The sequence below is a fragment of the Haliotis cracherodii genome, unplaced genomic scaffold, assembly GCF_022045235.1.
Source record: "Haliotis cracherodii isolate W230 unplaced genomic scaffold, xgHalCrac1.p SCAF_13, whole genome shotgun sequence".
Classification (NCBI taxonomy): Eukaryota; Metazoa; Mollusca; class Gastropoda; order Lepetellida; family Haliotidae; genus Haliotis; species Haliotis cracherodii.
This window is the reverse complement of record NW_027266268.1, coordinates 33,718,332-33,734,846: the sequence shown is the minus strand read 5'-3', so window position 1 is coordinate 33,734,846 and position 16,515 is coordinate 33,718,332. Positions and strand designations below refer to the sequence as shown.

The 16,515-nt window shown below is 41.7% G+C and overlaps 1 protein-coding gene across 1 annotated transcript in view; it reads right to left on the bottom strand.

The window, feature by feature from the left end:
- LOC139459877 (protein unc-80 homolog) overlaps window positions 1-16,515 on the bottom strand; it is a 112,246-nt gene that overhangs the window by 61,177 nt on the left and 34,554 nt on the right. Inside the window, exons 16-23 of the mRNA XM_071241591.1 lie at window positions 13,344-13,546; window positions 12,120-12,329; window positions 11,332-11,508; window positions 8,354-8,492; window positions 5,347-5,455; window positions 4,760-4,832; window positions 3,923-4,057; window positions 2,773-2,959 (exon numbers count right to left, since the gene is read on the bottom strand). Coding sequence (XP_071097692.1) covers window positions 2,773-2,959; window positions 3,923-4,057; window positions 4,760-4,832; window positions 5,347-5,455; window positions 8,354-8,492; window positions 11,332-11,508; window positions 12,120-12,329; window positions 13,344-13,546 — 1,233 coding nt within the window. The remainder of the gene's footprint in view (window positions 1-2,772; window positions 2,960-3,922; window positions 4,058-4,759; window positions 4,833-5,346; window positions 5,456-8,353; window positions 8,493-11,331; window positions 11,509-12,119; window positions 12,330-13,343; window positions 13,547-16,515) is intronic.

Sequence of the window (16,515 nt, the reverse complement as noted above, 5' to 3'; positions counted from 1 at the left end):
ATAAAATTAACAAAATACATATTTGTAATGTTAGCTCATTCTAATACATTATACATAAGACTTGTGGCAGAATACACTATGCAATGATTTGCAGGCCCAAATGTCTAATAAAATAGTTTTTATCATTGCATAATGTGGCATTATTAATTATATACTTATATATAAGTAGGAATCACATTGGGAAAACACAATATTTCCCTCAATAACACTGGACTAGAGTATTAGATATATGCAGACACTTGGGACGTACTGAAAATAACAATTAGTCATGAATGAAATTGCAAAAACACTGATAATAATTATGGTATTAAATAAAAACTTGGTTAAAGGTATATATATTTTACATGATGAAAGTAGAGAATGCTTTTAATTCATTTTACATTTCAAGGACATGCAAACAATTAAGCTGTTTTTTCTATCGACATCAGGCAAAAAATTGGACGTTTTCATGTTGCATGCAGAATTCAACATCTAGCCATAATACAGAGTGGAAATAAAACACATTACAGGAGCCAATAGCTAATAACTACCACCACAATCATGCAAAGAGTGGATTTCTCCTTTATTTAAGACTATGAAAAGGAAATTGGATTAACAGACTAAATTGGAATTAAAATCGAAGAATTGTCTGCTTAATATCTAGATCCAATACTATTGAGGGAGAGAGTTCAATACATGAACACACAAGCTCTGCAAGGCTAGCTTCTTGGGTACACAAGACACACGACGTTTTACTTCAAAACTCAGTAATGGGTTTCCTTTAAACACAGTAACCTTATAGAATGTTGTACATTGTCAATCATGGCAGACATGTTTCACTTGTTATAGAGATGTAGGCCAATATCGACATAAGAATGACTAATGGTCATCCGAACATTTAATGTAGCAAACTTTGGATGTTATTTTAAAAATGACAATAATGGCTATGACTTGTAGAGAGCTTGTTTCATTTACCTCCAAAAAATCTTTAACAACTACAAGTTAAAATAAAAACAAATTGGAAAACAAGCATACTTTCAATCAAATGCAATATTGTCTTTAGTTTATAATTCTGCAAAATATAGAGCAAGCTCAAGGAAACCTACAAATAAATTGGATCTGAACTGCCATCAGAAAGATACATCCTAGTTTCCACTTACTTCCATTATATAACCATATCTTCCAACAAACACAGCATTTCTATCGTATATTTTGTAAAAGTTTTAAAAAAAAATGTATGCTTGGTTATAAAATGAGAAAATAGATTTGGGTCACCACAAAAAAACAAGAAAATATATCTGTGTTGGCTTATTTAAGAAAAGCATCAAGCTACCATTACGGAGTCTTGAAGTGAGAACAATATCATCATCAGTTCATAATCATCATAACTAGACAAGCCAATGGGGCAGCACTGTTTCCAGGCAACCAGACAACATGCTTGTACTCAAAGTCATGAATGTTCCTGCACCAGTTTCATTTCAGCATTGAGAGATGTTGTCAAATTATCTCAGGGTGAAATTCAAAAATAGGAGTTTGACATTGCTTTTTGCAATAGTCCACCAATATCACCATGAGGCACACTAAAACGGGCTTCAAATATTGTACCCTGTGGGGAATAAAACCCAGGTCTTTAGAATGACATATGGACCCACTTATCACTAGGATGAAATGACATAACTGAAATACTGTTCACAGTGGCATGAAACCACACAGATTAATTTCACCTCTTTGTTACCCTACTGCCCAGATTCAAAATGAGGTTTGTAAATATTCAACCCTGCTATTGATCACAGTAATCAAACAAGTTCTATAAAGTTGTGCCAATGGAAAACTGGAATAACAGGACACTTCAAGATTCAATCCCAGGAGTACAGATCGTCATGGTTACGTATTCCAGGCACACACTTTCAGCTTGCCCACACTAACAACAGTGAAGGAGCAATGCACTAGCGCAGAGAAGGTGGGGGAATTTGAAATTGAAGCTGTCGGTCTGACTTTTGATGTGAACTGATATTGTATTTTTTAGAAAACTTGAATTTATAAACTTTTCAACTAATTTATATTTAACGTAACAAGCAACTTGAATGGGGAGGGTTGGGCCAGGTGTTTTATTTCATGCTCAGGATTCTCTTGTCTGAAAGGAATACTGGATTATACAACAATGTCAGTCAAACTAGGAATACTGCTGTCAAACCTGTTAACATTATGCAAAAACACTTCCTCTCAAATTTTTTCTTAAACACCTGAATCACCCTTTTCTTCACTGTAGGAAGAGAACCTTTATCTTTTCATAGAACATAGTCCTTTTTCATCTTTTAACAGCAAATAGTACTCTTTTCCATAGTTTTTCGTAGTACATTGTACTTTTTTCAGTTTTTCAAAGTACTTTTTGCATAGTTTTTTTTAATAGTACATTGTACTTTTTTCAGTTTTTCAAAGTACTTCTTTCATAGCTTTTCATAATACTGAAACTTGATGTAACAGTTCAGCAGTTAATAGAATTAGTAAATAATAACACAAAAAGGTGAAAAATATTCTGTAGGAATGAAATAGTCCAAGAAAGCATGTTTACAAAATACTTTTTCAAAATATATTTACCAACCATAAACTTATTTTCTTGTTGCAAAGCACATAATACATGAATTTGGAACAATATAGAAAACAATGTTTTGAAAGACTAAAGATAAGCATGACAAGTTTCTTGAATAGTGTTAACACTTTTGACAACAAGTACAAATACAGTCAGTCCTCTAGCCCTACAAGTGTGCTGCCTACATCTAGTCTAGAGAATACCTTCTTCGTGGTCTTCTGAGGCATGGTGGAGTGCCGGCTCAAACGCCGCCAACTGACACACAGGAATCGTTGTCATGGGGAAGTTCTCGCGCCCAACTCGCTTTCTCTCCTCCTCAGCCTGCAGAGCTCGGCGAATCATTTCTTGCTGTTGTTTGCGTCTTGTCGTCGTCGTAGTTACCAGTGATTTCTGTAATAGAAATTAGTGGGGGTGAGTGTGAAGGTTGTATAATGCTGAAGTTGCAATTTTAAACTTTATCATGAGGTCTGTATATAGAGGGGCGGTCGGGTAGCCTAGTGGTTAAAGCGTTCGTTCGTCACGCCGAAGAACCTGGTTCGATTCCCGACATGGGTACAATGTGTGAAGCCCATTTCTGGTGTCCCCCGCCGTGATATTGCTGGAATATTGCTAAAAGCGGCGTAAAACCATACTCACTCACTCACTCACTGTATATAGAATCAAGTCTGTTGGTTGTGGAGTGCATGGACAACTACACACCGCATCAGATGAGGTGAGATTAAATGGGGTTTAACGTCACGTCCAAGATTATTGCACCTAAATAGCATTATGAATGCACGGATGTGTGCGTGTGTGTCTGCTTGTACTTGTCCAGAGTAATGCCGATTATTAGTGCTTGCCCACTGAGATACCATGCCTCAGTTTAACATGAATACCACACTCAGACACAGTATACTGATTCCGAGCCAACCAGTCCTTGTTTTAGACCCTTAATGCCTAGCGCCAGGCAGGGCAACAACAAGTACCATCTTTTAACATCTTTTGGTATGACACTGCCTGGGATGAATTCTCTACAAAACACGATGCCAGAAACGTTTGGGCTAGTGAACACAGAAAGTTTTGGGTATCAGTCTTGACAAACTGATAGATTAATTTATTACTAAAGTAGACACAATTTATGGATAAAAACTTTATTTACCGTAAAGGCGACATTTTGGTATAGATCCTTATGCGTTGTCAAGCAGCCGTTTCGGTCTAGATCCTTATACCATTGTCAAGCAGCCTTATAAGGATCTATACCGAAACGTCGCCTTTACAATAATGAAGAAGTTGTGTCTACTTTGTCATCCGTCAAGTAATGCCAAAGTAACTGTTTCATTGCTGTAGCACTAACACCATTAGGGTTAATATTACCGTGTCTTCAAGGTTGAGGGTAACTTCTTCTATCTTGGCCTTGAAGTGCGGCATCCATGGTGGATCGACCACCGTCAGTTTGGGGAGGCCGATGGTCGGCGACGGCAAGGTGAAGTCAATACTAGGGGGTGGCACCTGCACATGTAACAGTCAATATCATCCTACCATATTTTTAATCCCGGGGTTGAAATTCTCTGGTGTCAGGATGATTCTCCCAAGTGAATTTGAACCCATACCAGTGTGTTTAATCCTATCCTATACCATACTCTAGAGTAAAACTTCCCCCGGGATATTATTTAGGTAGGATAAAATCCTTGCTTACAAACACATCAGTCAGCCAGTGACAGCGAGGTTTCAGTCCAGTTAAGTATTCCAGTTTATAACAGCTATATCATGCTGGGATGCATTCCACAAATAATCTTAGCGCTAAGACTTCCATACTTCAGGATAGACTTACAATTCTAAAAATACAAGGGGATATGATAGAAGTTTCTTCTGTTTATCTCTGGTAAAAATTCCAACCAGAACCTGTAATCAACTTTCAAACTTTGATACTTTGATTTTTAAGTCAGTGAAATTTGTTTGTTTGTTTGTTTGTTTTTGTTTGTTGTTTAATGCCCCACTCAGCAATATTGCAGCTATATGACGGCGGTCTGCAAATTATCGAGTCTGGCCCAGACAATCCAGTGATTGACATCATGAGCATCGATCCCTTTAATTGGGATATGATGACATGCATCAACCAAGTCAGCTAACCTGACCACCCGATCCCGTTAGCCTTGAGCTACAGAGGCTATTCACAAGTGGACATAGCATTTTAATTAACAAACATCCTACCTTAAACAAATTATTGGCGCCCTCTTCCATTCGTGGCCAAACTTGGTACCTGTATCTCCATAAAGCACCAAACCTGCAACATAAAAACATTAAAGTTAAATCCAAACAGATTGTTTGAAAACAATGCCCAAATAGCGGAAGGTTTCGATCTCCTGCAGTGTCATACCAAAAGATGTTAAAAGATGGTACTTGTTGTTTCCCTGCCTGATGCTAAGCATTAAGGGGATAAAACAAGCACTGGTTGGCTCAGAGTTAGTAAACTGAGTCTGAGTGGTGTATCCATGTTAAACTGAGGATGGTATCTCAGTGGGCTAGCACAATGAAAGTGGCATTAGTCTGGACTAGCACACACATGCACACAAGCACACATGACTGTTGTAAGAGCCGACTAACGGGATCGGGTGGTCAGGCTCGCTGACTTGGTTGATGCATGTCATCGTATCCCAATTGTGTGGATCGATGCTCATGATATCAATCACTGGATTATCTGGTCCACACTTGATTATTTACAGACTGCCGTCATATAGCTGGAATATTGCCGGGCGCGGCGTTAAACTACAAACAAGGCCTCGACAAGCTCAACGTACCTGAGTACAGCGTTGATCCTCTGACCCGTCTCTTCATGCTGCAGCTCCTTCACGATCATGTTGCGAGCCTTGTCTGGGGACTTGGCGGACGAGAGCAGGAACACTGTGGCTACAACACAAACGCAATCATCACTCATCACGACAGAGTTCACTCGCCAAATGAATCACAAGTCTAGAAATTTGAAACCTTGTCCATTTGCAAACAGGCTCTTGAAAAGGAAGGATTCATGTAGCTACTGCTTTATGGGGGTCCAGGAAAGACTAGGTGACAGGTCCCCAGTAACCCGTGCTTGAAACAAGATCAGACAACATTCAATATCACAAGCAGACAATATAATCTACAACATCATAGAGAGCAGATCCTTTCAAAAATTGATTTGGACCATCTCATACCTTTCTATTCTCCAGTCCCAGAATGTCTGTGGCATTGAGTAATCCCTCTGACCCACTCACCTGCAGCTGCAGCTAGTTCCTGGTCAGACTCAAGGAGCAGCTCCCACACTACAGGCTTGATGTCAATGAAGTGTTCCACTCACCTGCAGCTAGTTCCTGGTCAGACTCAAGGAGCAGCTCCCACACTACAGGCTTGATGTCAATGAAGTGTTCCACTCACCTGCAGCTAGTTCCTGGTCAGACTCAAGGAACAACTCCCACACTACAGGCATGATGTCAATGAAGTGTTCCACTCACCTGCAGCTGCAGCTAGTTCCTGGTCAGACTCAAGGAGCAGCTCCCACACTACAGGCTTGATGTCAATGAAGTGTTCCACTCACCTGCAGCTAGTTCCTAGTCAGACTCAAGGAGCAGCTCCCACACTACAGGCATGATGTCAATGAAGTGTTCCACTCACCTGCAGCTAGTTCCTGGTCAGACTCAAGGAGCAGCTCCCACACTACAGGCATGATGTCAATGAAGTGTTCCACTCACCTGCAGCTGCAGCTAGTTCCTGGTCAGACTCAAGGTGCAGCTCCCACACTACAGGCATAATGTCAATGAAGTGTTCCACTCACCTGAAGCTAGTTCCTGGTCAGACTTAAGGAGCAACTCCCACACTACAGGCATGATGTCAATGAAGTGTTCCACTCACCTGCAGCTAGTTCCTGGTCAGACTCAAGGAGCAGCTCCCACACTACAGACTTGATGTCAATGAAGTGTTCCACTCACCTGCAGCTGCAGCTAGTTCCTGGTCAGACTCAAGGAGCAGCTCCCAGGCTACAGGCATGATGTCAATGAAGTGTTCCACTCACCTGCAGCTAGTTCCTGGTCAGACTCAAGGAGCAGCTCCCACACTACAGGCATGATGTCAATGAAGTGTTCCACTCACCTGCAGCTGCAGCTAGTTCCTGGTCAGACTCAAGGTGCAGCTCCCACACTACAGGCATAATGTCAATGAAGTGTTCCACTCACCTGAAGCTAGTTCCTGGTCAGACTCAAGGAGCAACTCCCACACTACAGGCATGATGTCAATGAAGTGTTCCACTCACCTGCAGCTAGTTCCTGGTCAGACTCAAGGAGCAGCTCCCACACTACAGACTTGATGTCAATGAAGTGTTCCACTCACCTGCAGCTGCAGCTAGTTCCTGGTCAGACTCAAGGAGCAGCTCCCAGGCTACAGGCATGATGTCAATGAAGTGTTCCACTCACCTGCAGCTAGTTCCTGGTCAGACTCAAGGAGCAGCTCCCACACTACAGGCATGATGTCAATGAAGTGTTCCACTCACCTGCAGCTGCAGCTAGTTCCTGGTCAGACTCAAGGTGCAGCTCCCACACTACAGGCATAATGTCAATGAAGTGTTCCACTCACCTGAAGCTAGTTCCTGGTCAGACTCAAGGTGCAGCTCCCACACTACAGGCATAATGTCAATGAAGTGTTCCACTCACCTGAAGCTAGTTCCTGGTCAGACTCAAGGAGCAACTCCCACACTACAGGCATGATGTCAATGAAGTGTTCCACTCACCTGCAGCTAGTTCCTGGTCAGACTCAAGGAGCAGCTCCCACACTACAGGCATGATGTCAATGAAGTGTTCCACTCACCTGCAGCTAGTTCCTGGTCAGACTCAAGGAACAACTCCCACACTACAGGCATGATGTCAATGAAGTGTTCCACTCACCTGCAGCTGCAGCTAGTTCCTGGTCAGACTCAAGGAGCAGCTCCCACACTACAGGCTTGATGTCAATGAAGTGTTCCACTCACCTGCAGCTAGTTCCTGGTCAGACTCAAGGAGCAGCTCCCACACTACAGGCATGATGTCAATGAAGTGTTCCACTCACCTGCAGCTGCAGCTAGTTCCTGGTCAGACTCAAGGTGCAGCTCCCACACTACAGGCATAATGTCAATGAAGTGTTCCACTCACCTGAAGCTAGTTCCTGGTCAGACTCAAGGAGCAACTCCCACACTACAGGCATAATGTCAATGAAGTGTTCCACTCACCTGCAGCTAGTTCCTGGTCAGACTCAAGGAGCAGCTCCCACACTACAGACTTGATGTCAATGAAGTGTTCCACTCACCTGCAGCTGCAGCTAGTTCCTGGTCAGACTCAAGCAGCAGCTCCCACACTACAGGCATGATGTCAATGAAGTGTTCCACTCACCTGCAGCTGCTGCTAGTTCCTGGTCAGACTCAAGGAGCAACTCCCACACTACAGGCATGATGTCAATGAAGTGTTCAACTCACCTGCAGCTGCAGCTAGTTCCTGGTCAGACTCAAGGAGCAACTCCCACACTACAGGCATGATGTCAATGAAGTGTTCAACTCACCTGCAGCTGCATCTAGTTCCTGGTCAGACTCAAGGAGCAACTCTCACACTACAGGCATGATGTCAATGAAGTGTTCCACTCACCTGCAGCTGCAGCTAGTTCCTGGTCAGACTCAAACAGCAGCTCCCACGCTACAGGCATGATGTCAATGAAGTGTTCCACTCACCTGCAGCTGCAGCTAGTTCCTGGTCAGACTCAAGGAGCAGCTCCCACACTACAGGCATGATGTCAATGAAGTGTTCCACTCACCTGCAGCTGCAGCTAGTTCCTGGTCAGACTCAAGCAGCAGTTCCCACGCTACAGGCATGATGTCGATGAAGTGTTCCACTCGCAGAATAGGAGCAGCCTTGGTCAGGATAGCCATTGGGCACTGCGTCAGTCGTTGAGCCTGAGGGAAGGAGGGGGTCAAGCTCTACACCACTTTTTGTAATCAATGCAATTACCAGCCATCACAATTACGTTTTTAACATATATTCATAGGTTTACTAATCCACATTTACAAATAATGAATAAGTTGTTCATAATAATGACAATCACATGAGGAGACACTAAGTTCACCTATGGTTCAAAATCACATAATATCTTCTGTGACAAGATGTCATCTTCAATTTGTTGTAACAATTGTTATTATAATTATAATGTCACATAAACAGTGCTTTCTTCACAAGCAATCAAAATCAACAAAATTTAAAAACCATATTAACAATCAGCCTTGAAGCAAAATCACATTTCCTTATGAAAATTTTATGTTCAGGCAATGACACAATTTTTCTTAATTCTTTCAACACCAGTCAACCAGAAGTGTTTACTGCTGGGACACTGAGATCCCAGAGACTCTTGTGTGATAGATGAAGCCAACATTTATCAGAGAAAATATCTGCTTGTAAAATATATTTGCTACTACATGTTATACATCATTTGAAAGGTCTGATCCTATGGTTTATAAATATGAAAGTTATGTTTTTCACATTATTTAAAATAATGCATTTACAACTTAATTAAGTTCATTGTAAATAAAAAAATGTGAGCTAACACGTTGTTAACATCCAGATTTACTTGACGATTTTCGGCAAATATAAGATTTCATAAAATCCATTTACCTATTTCTGTTTTTTTTTTATTGTTTACGTAATTGGAAATCATTTTAAAAGAATTACATATAGTATCTGTCATCACCCATTTCCCGATAACAGCGGCTGTCCGCTCAGTAACGTGAAGAAATACCCCCGTTTTCGAGGCTTCGTATGAATAACACGTTCGTTGAAGAATGGCATATGACACATCGCTGGAAAGCTTATTCCTTCATCTACACGCTCGGAACATCGCCTGTTTTTTTTTTCCGTAGTGATAACAAGCGATTTCATTGGATTAAAATTGGTTTCTAGTGACACTTTCTTGCGGAAATCTGCTACAAGGTTCGTGATTGGTCAATTTTGAGCACGTTACCTAAGGCAGCCAATCAAATTATAGCTGTGTTACCAAGCTCCTGTTTGATAAATTTCAGAAGTTGACGTAACATTTTTGTTAAATCGTGTTCTTCTGAATGTTTTAAGCAGGAAATGAAGATATATGTTAAAAATATGGAACTTCGTGAATGTATCATGCTAGGTTACGAGCTGTGACAAAGATTTTTCATGCATATATTTTTGCATTAAACATCGTGTCCGAACCAAGAATTCAAGGCAACGAAAGCCGAGATCTATGTCATTTGACTTACATTACACGCGATCACACGAAGAGATGGAAATAATAACTTAGATGTAAGTTTGATTACTTTTAGATATATTTTTGTTGATTTTATTTATTACTTTGAATAAAATATTTAAAGATTTGTTTAAACGTCTTTATTCTGCTCTTTGACATGTTCGATGTGGACCTGTTGTTCATAACTTATCATAAATGACACATCTCCATCATGTGCTAAATTTCTTGACTTAATAAGATGTCCTACATTTGGAAGAAAGCCATGAACACGTCATATTCATCAAATCAATTAAACATCAAATTCAGTATACTATGGTCATAAACTCGAAGGGATCACAAATTTTAGTTACTATGACCAAAGTTGATTGTAAGCATATATACAGCATATATACAGCACATATACAGCATATATACAGCATACATACAGCATATATACAGCATATATACAGCATACATACAGCATATATACAGCATACATACAGCATACATACAGCATATATACAGCATACATACAGCATATATACAGCCTACATACAGCAAATATACAGCATTCATACAGCATACATACAGCATACATACAGCATATATACAGCATACATACAGCATACATACAGCAAATATACAGCATACATACAGCATACATACAGCAAATATACAGCATACATACAGCATACATACAGCAAATATACAGCATATATACAGCATATATACAGCATATATACAGCACACATACAGCATACATACAGCATATATACAGCATACATACAGCATATATACAGCATACATACAGCATACATACAGCAAATATACAGCATACATACAGCATACATACAGCAAATATACAGCATACATACAGCATACATACAGCAAATATACAGCAAATATACAGCATATATACAGCATATATACAGCACACATACAGCATACATACAGCATATATACAGCATACATACAGCATATATACAGCATACATACAGCATATATACAGCATATATACAGCATTCATACAGCATACATACAGCATACATACAGCATATATACAGCATACATACAGCATATATACAGCATTCATACAGCATATATACAGCATATATACAGCAAATATACAGCATATACACAGCATTCATACAGCATACATACAGCATATATATACAGCATACATACAGCATATATACAGCATACATACAGCATATATACAGCATTCATACAGCATACATACAGCATACATACAGCATATATACAGCATACATACAGCATACATACAGCAAATATACAGCATACATACAGCATATATACAGCAAATGGCCAGGAATAAAAAGTATGTTCATTATATTTGCTATAAGCGTGTTCGTTATAAACTTTGTTTACAGTTATATCAAAATTACTGCAGTTGTTGCCACCAAGTCATGATAAATAATTCAGATCTACAGATATCAAGTAAGACATGTCAAACCTCAAAGTTCACTGTTGCTAACCAATACATCTATACAATGTGGTATCTGTTAAATACATTACTGCCCCACCTGTGAAGTCAAGTACTTGACAACCGGGGCTTCCTCTTTGACCTCCTTGGGCTTGTCGTCTTTCTTCCACGTGGAGTTGAGCTTCAGTTTGGTCATGGAGACGTCCGTCTTGATCTTTTCCAGGAGCGGGGTGCTCTCTCGGCGCCGTGTCGGGGAGGTCAGTTGAAAAATGGACTCCTTCAAAGACAACAGAAACCTATCTAACTCTTTGGATGCTGAATCGGGTTTTCTGAAGAGGTATTCAGGCCCAATTTATAGCAAAACTGAAACATGAGAACTGGTTCAGGATTATAGCACTCAAATGCTACGAGTCAATGAGGACTACCATCATTGGATTATGCCTGTCCTCAGCACAATGCAGTAGTCTCAGGCTAGCAGACCAGCGTAAATTTGGAAGAATGGTTTTTGATACCCAGAAATCAACACAGCGAAACTATGATGTCAATGCTGTTAATATTGAAATACAGACTCCAGATATATGTAAATTGTTCATATGACATAATAAGAAATATGGAAACCGGATTTATTTAATGTGAAATTATTACCATTGTTTGGAGTTAAAAAAAGGGCAAAGTCTGCACAGAACATGACATCATCCAAAGAGTGCAAAACAGACTACAACACTGGGCCCATTTTACAAAACGTTCTTAGACAGTCGTTACTCCCATACTTTAACATGGATTGTATGGTCAAGACTCAGACATTTACTGGCTACCGATATATAGCTGGATATTGTGTTTAATAACTAACAAACAAAAAAGCAAAACAAACAAACGCAGTAGACGTACCCTTCTCTTGAGCTTCTCGCGGAGGTTGTCCTTCTTCAGGTCAGGTTTCAGAGCGTCCAGTTTCTCGTCCTCCTCTGTGGAATGGTATACCTTCCTCAGTGATGTTATGAGACGTGAGCAGCTTCGTCGTTGGCGTTCGTAGCAGTTGGGGTGGCAGTAGTTCTGGTGGGTGCAGATGAAGTTGGAGAGGTTGGCAAGCTGGACCACAACCTGGACAGAAAGCAGACACACTGGAGGTTTATTGTAGACTTGACACAGACACACTGTAGATTTACTGCTGACTTGATACATACACACTGCGGATTTACTGCTGACTTGATACAGACACACTGTAGATTTACTGAAGACTTGATACATACACACTGCAGATCTCTGCAGACTTCATACAGATACACTGCAGATTTATTGCAGACTTGACACAGACACCTGTAGATTTACTGCAGACTTGATACATACACACTGCAGATATCTGCAGACATGATACAGACTCACTGAAGGCTTACTGCAGACATGATAAAGACACACTGCAGATTTACTGCAGACTTGATACAGGCACATTGCAGATCTCTGCAGACATGATACAGACTCACTGAAGGCTTACTGCAGACATGATAAAGACACACCGCAGATTTACTGCAGACTTGATACAGGCACATTGCAGATCTCTGCTGACTTGATACAGACACATTGCAGATTTACTACAGACTTGATACAGACACACTGCAGACCTATTGGAGCCTTGATACAGACATAGTGCAAATGTTGCAGACTTGCTACAGACACACTACAGATTTACTGCAGACTTGCCACAGACACGGTAGATTTACTGCAGACTTGCTACAGACACACTGCATACACATACAGCTGACATGCAGATTTATTGCAGACACACTGCATGTAATGATATACAGCAAATACTCAGATTTATTGCAGACACGCTGCAGATACTGCATACTTCGGACATATACTCATATATTGCAGACACACTGCAGATAATCGTACACACATATGTACCACTGGCAGGCAGTGATGGGCCCATTCCCGAGTTGTCAACTGTGCAGAGTTGTCTCCCTTATCTGACAGGATCCACTGCTCTGTTATTCAAATCCCACAACCCTGCTGATGATCCCTGGTTTGTCAGCATCTCATGACAAAAGTACTGTCAAAGCAGCACTAAACCCAACTCACTCACTCACTCACTCCATAGACCCCTCTCTTCCCCACCTTGATCCAGGGGAAGTTGGAGCAGAGTTTCTCATCCTCCGCCTCCTCATCCTTCTCCACGGGGCTCTCCTGGGTGTCGTCACTCAGCATGGTCACCGACTCAGTGTCCTCAACACCTGGATCCTCCTCCACAAACTTGGCCTCCGACTGCAGGGACTGGCTGCTCACCTTGCGGGACCGGATACTGCCTGCGTGCTTTATGCCTGGAACACACGTGGCACAGGTACATGAGGCAGTCAGTAGACACATAGGTACATGTGGCAGTCAGTAGACACACAGCTACATCTGGCAGTCAGTAGACACAGCGCTACATGTGGCAGTCAGTAGACATACAGCTACATGTGGCAGTCAGTAGACACAGCGCTACATGTGGCAGTCAGTAGACACAGCGCTACATGTGGCAGTCTGTAGACACACAGGTACATGTGGCAGTCAGTAGACACACAGCTACATGTGGCAGTCAGTAGACACACAGCTACACGTGGCAGTCAGTAGACACACAGGTACATGTGACAGTCAGTAGACACACAGGTACATGAGGCAGTCTGTAGACACACAGGTACATGTGGCAGTCAGTAGACACACAGCTACATGTGGCAGTCAGTAGACACACAGCTACACGTGGCAGTCAGTAGACACACAGGTACATGTGACAGTCAGTAGACACACAGGTACATGAGGCAGTCAGTAGACACACAGGTACATGAGGCAGTCAGTAGACACACAGGTACATGTGGCAGTCAGTAGACACACAGGTACATGAGGCAGTCAGTAGACACACAGGTACATGTGGCAGTCAGTAGACACACAGGTACATGAGGCAGTCAGTAGACACACAGGTACATGAGGCAGTCAGTAGACACACAGGTACATGAGGCAGTCAGTAGACACACAGGTACATGTGGCAGTCAGTAGACACACAGGTACATGAGGCAGTCAGTAGACACACAGGTACATGTGGCAGTCAGTAGACACACAGCTACATGTGGCAGTCAGTAGACACACAGGTACATGTGGCAGTCAGTAGACACACAGGTATATGTGGCAGTCAGTAGACACACAGCTACATGTGGCAGTCAGTAGACACACAGGTATATGTGGCAGTCAGTAGACACACAGGTACATGTGGCAGTCAGTAGACACACAGGTACATGTGGCAGTCAGTAGACACACAGCTACATGTGGCAGTCAGTAGACACACAGGTACATGTGGCAGTCAGTAGACACACAGGTATATGTGGCAGTCAGTAGACACACAGGTACATGAGGCAGTCAGTAGACACACAGGTATATGTGGCAGTCAGTAGACACACAGGTACATGAGGCAGTCAGTAGACACACAGGTATATGTGGCAGTCAGTAGACACACAGGTACATGTGGCAGTCAGTAGACACACAGGTATATGAGGCAGTCAGTAGACACACAGGTACATGAGGCAGTCAGTAGACACACAGGTACATGAGGCAGTCAGTAGACACACAGGTACATCTGGCAGTCAGTAGACACACAGGTACATGAGGCAGTCAGTAGACACACAGGTACATGAGGCAGTCAGTAGACACACAGGTACATGTGGCAGTCAGTAGACACACAGGTACATGAGGCAGTCAGTAGACACAGCGCTACATGTGGCAGTCAGTAGACACACAGGTACATGAGGCAGTCAGTAGACACACAGGTACATGTGGCAGTCAGTAGACACACAGGTACATGTGGCAGTCAGTAGACACAGCGCTACATGTGGCAGTCAGTAGACACACAGGTATATGTGGCAGTCAGTAGACACACAGGTATATGTGGCAGTCAGTAGACACACAGGTACATGAGGCAGTCAGTAGACACACAGCTACATGAGGCAGTCAGTAGACACACAGGTACATGTGACAGTCAGTAGACACACAGGTACATGAGGCAGTCAGTAGACACACAGCTACATGTGGCTGCAGTAGACATACCGCTACATGTGGCAGTCAGTAGACACACAGCTACTTGTGGCAGTCAGTAGACATACCGCTACATGTGGCAGTCAGTAGACACACAGCTACATGTGGCAGTCAGTAGACACACAGCTACATGTGGCAGTCAGTAGACACACAGGTACATGTGGCAGTCAGTAGACACACAGGTACACGTGACAGTCAGTAGACACACAGGTACACGTGGCAGTCAGTAGACACAAAGCTACACGTGGCAGTCAGTAGACACATAGCTACGTGTGGCAGTCAGTAGACACACAGCTACGTGTGGCAGTCAGTAGACACACAGGTACACGTGGCAGTCAGTAGACACAAAGCTACACGTGGCAGTCAGTAGACACACAGCTACGTGTGGCAGTCAGTAGACACACAGGTACATGAGGCAGTCAGTAGACACACAGGTACATGGGAGTTGGTTGGTATTGATATCAGTAAACAGAAATAGTGTTTGTACACAGAGGTAGAACCAAACTGTAGCCAGCTGCTCAAGTTAGATGTTATTCCTCCTTGCCAATCAAATGCAATTGACTCATAGTTAGTATAATTTGTTATTTTAATATTATCATAAAACAAAAAACAAAATTGGCTACTCTTTTCTTGTTGAGGCTGGATTCATGCAAAGACCATAGTTTAAAATAACTTCACGCATTCCGTAACAAAACATTGTAAAGAAAACACATTAGCATCATGAGTTTCCTACACCACCAAACACACTGAAAGGATGTGATACATTCCTATGCATTGAAAAGATGATGCACCTATTTTTAACACATCACTTATTTTTTCACATATGTATGGATCTGTGTATGTATGTTTGGTTTTTTTGCATAATAACTATTACCAGGTAAATGTCATAGATTAAGTCTTTGAAAGGCATTTAGAAGTGATACACATGAGGTAGAGAATTTATTGATGTCAACACCACGTTTCAGAGTATAGGCTTACTCCTCTGTTAGAAGGAGTAAGCTTAAATTCCATAACGTTGTGTTCCTCATAATAAAGAATTTGACATCCATAACTTCTCTTCCTTATGTCATGGATTATATGAACATGTTTTAAGTTACAGTATTTTCTTTGTGAAATCACCTATTTCCTTTTTTAAGATTACACTATTTCCTTTTTTAAGATTACACTATTTCCTTTTTTAAGAGTACACTATTTCCTTTTTTAAGATTACACTATTTCCTTTTGTAAG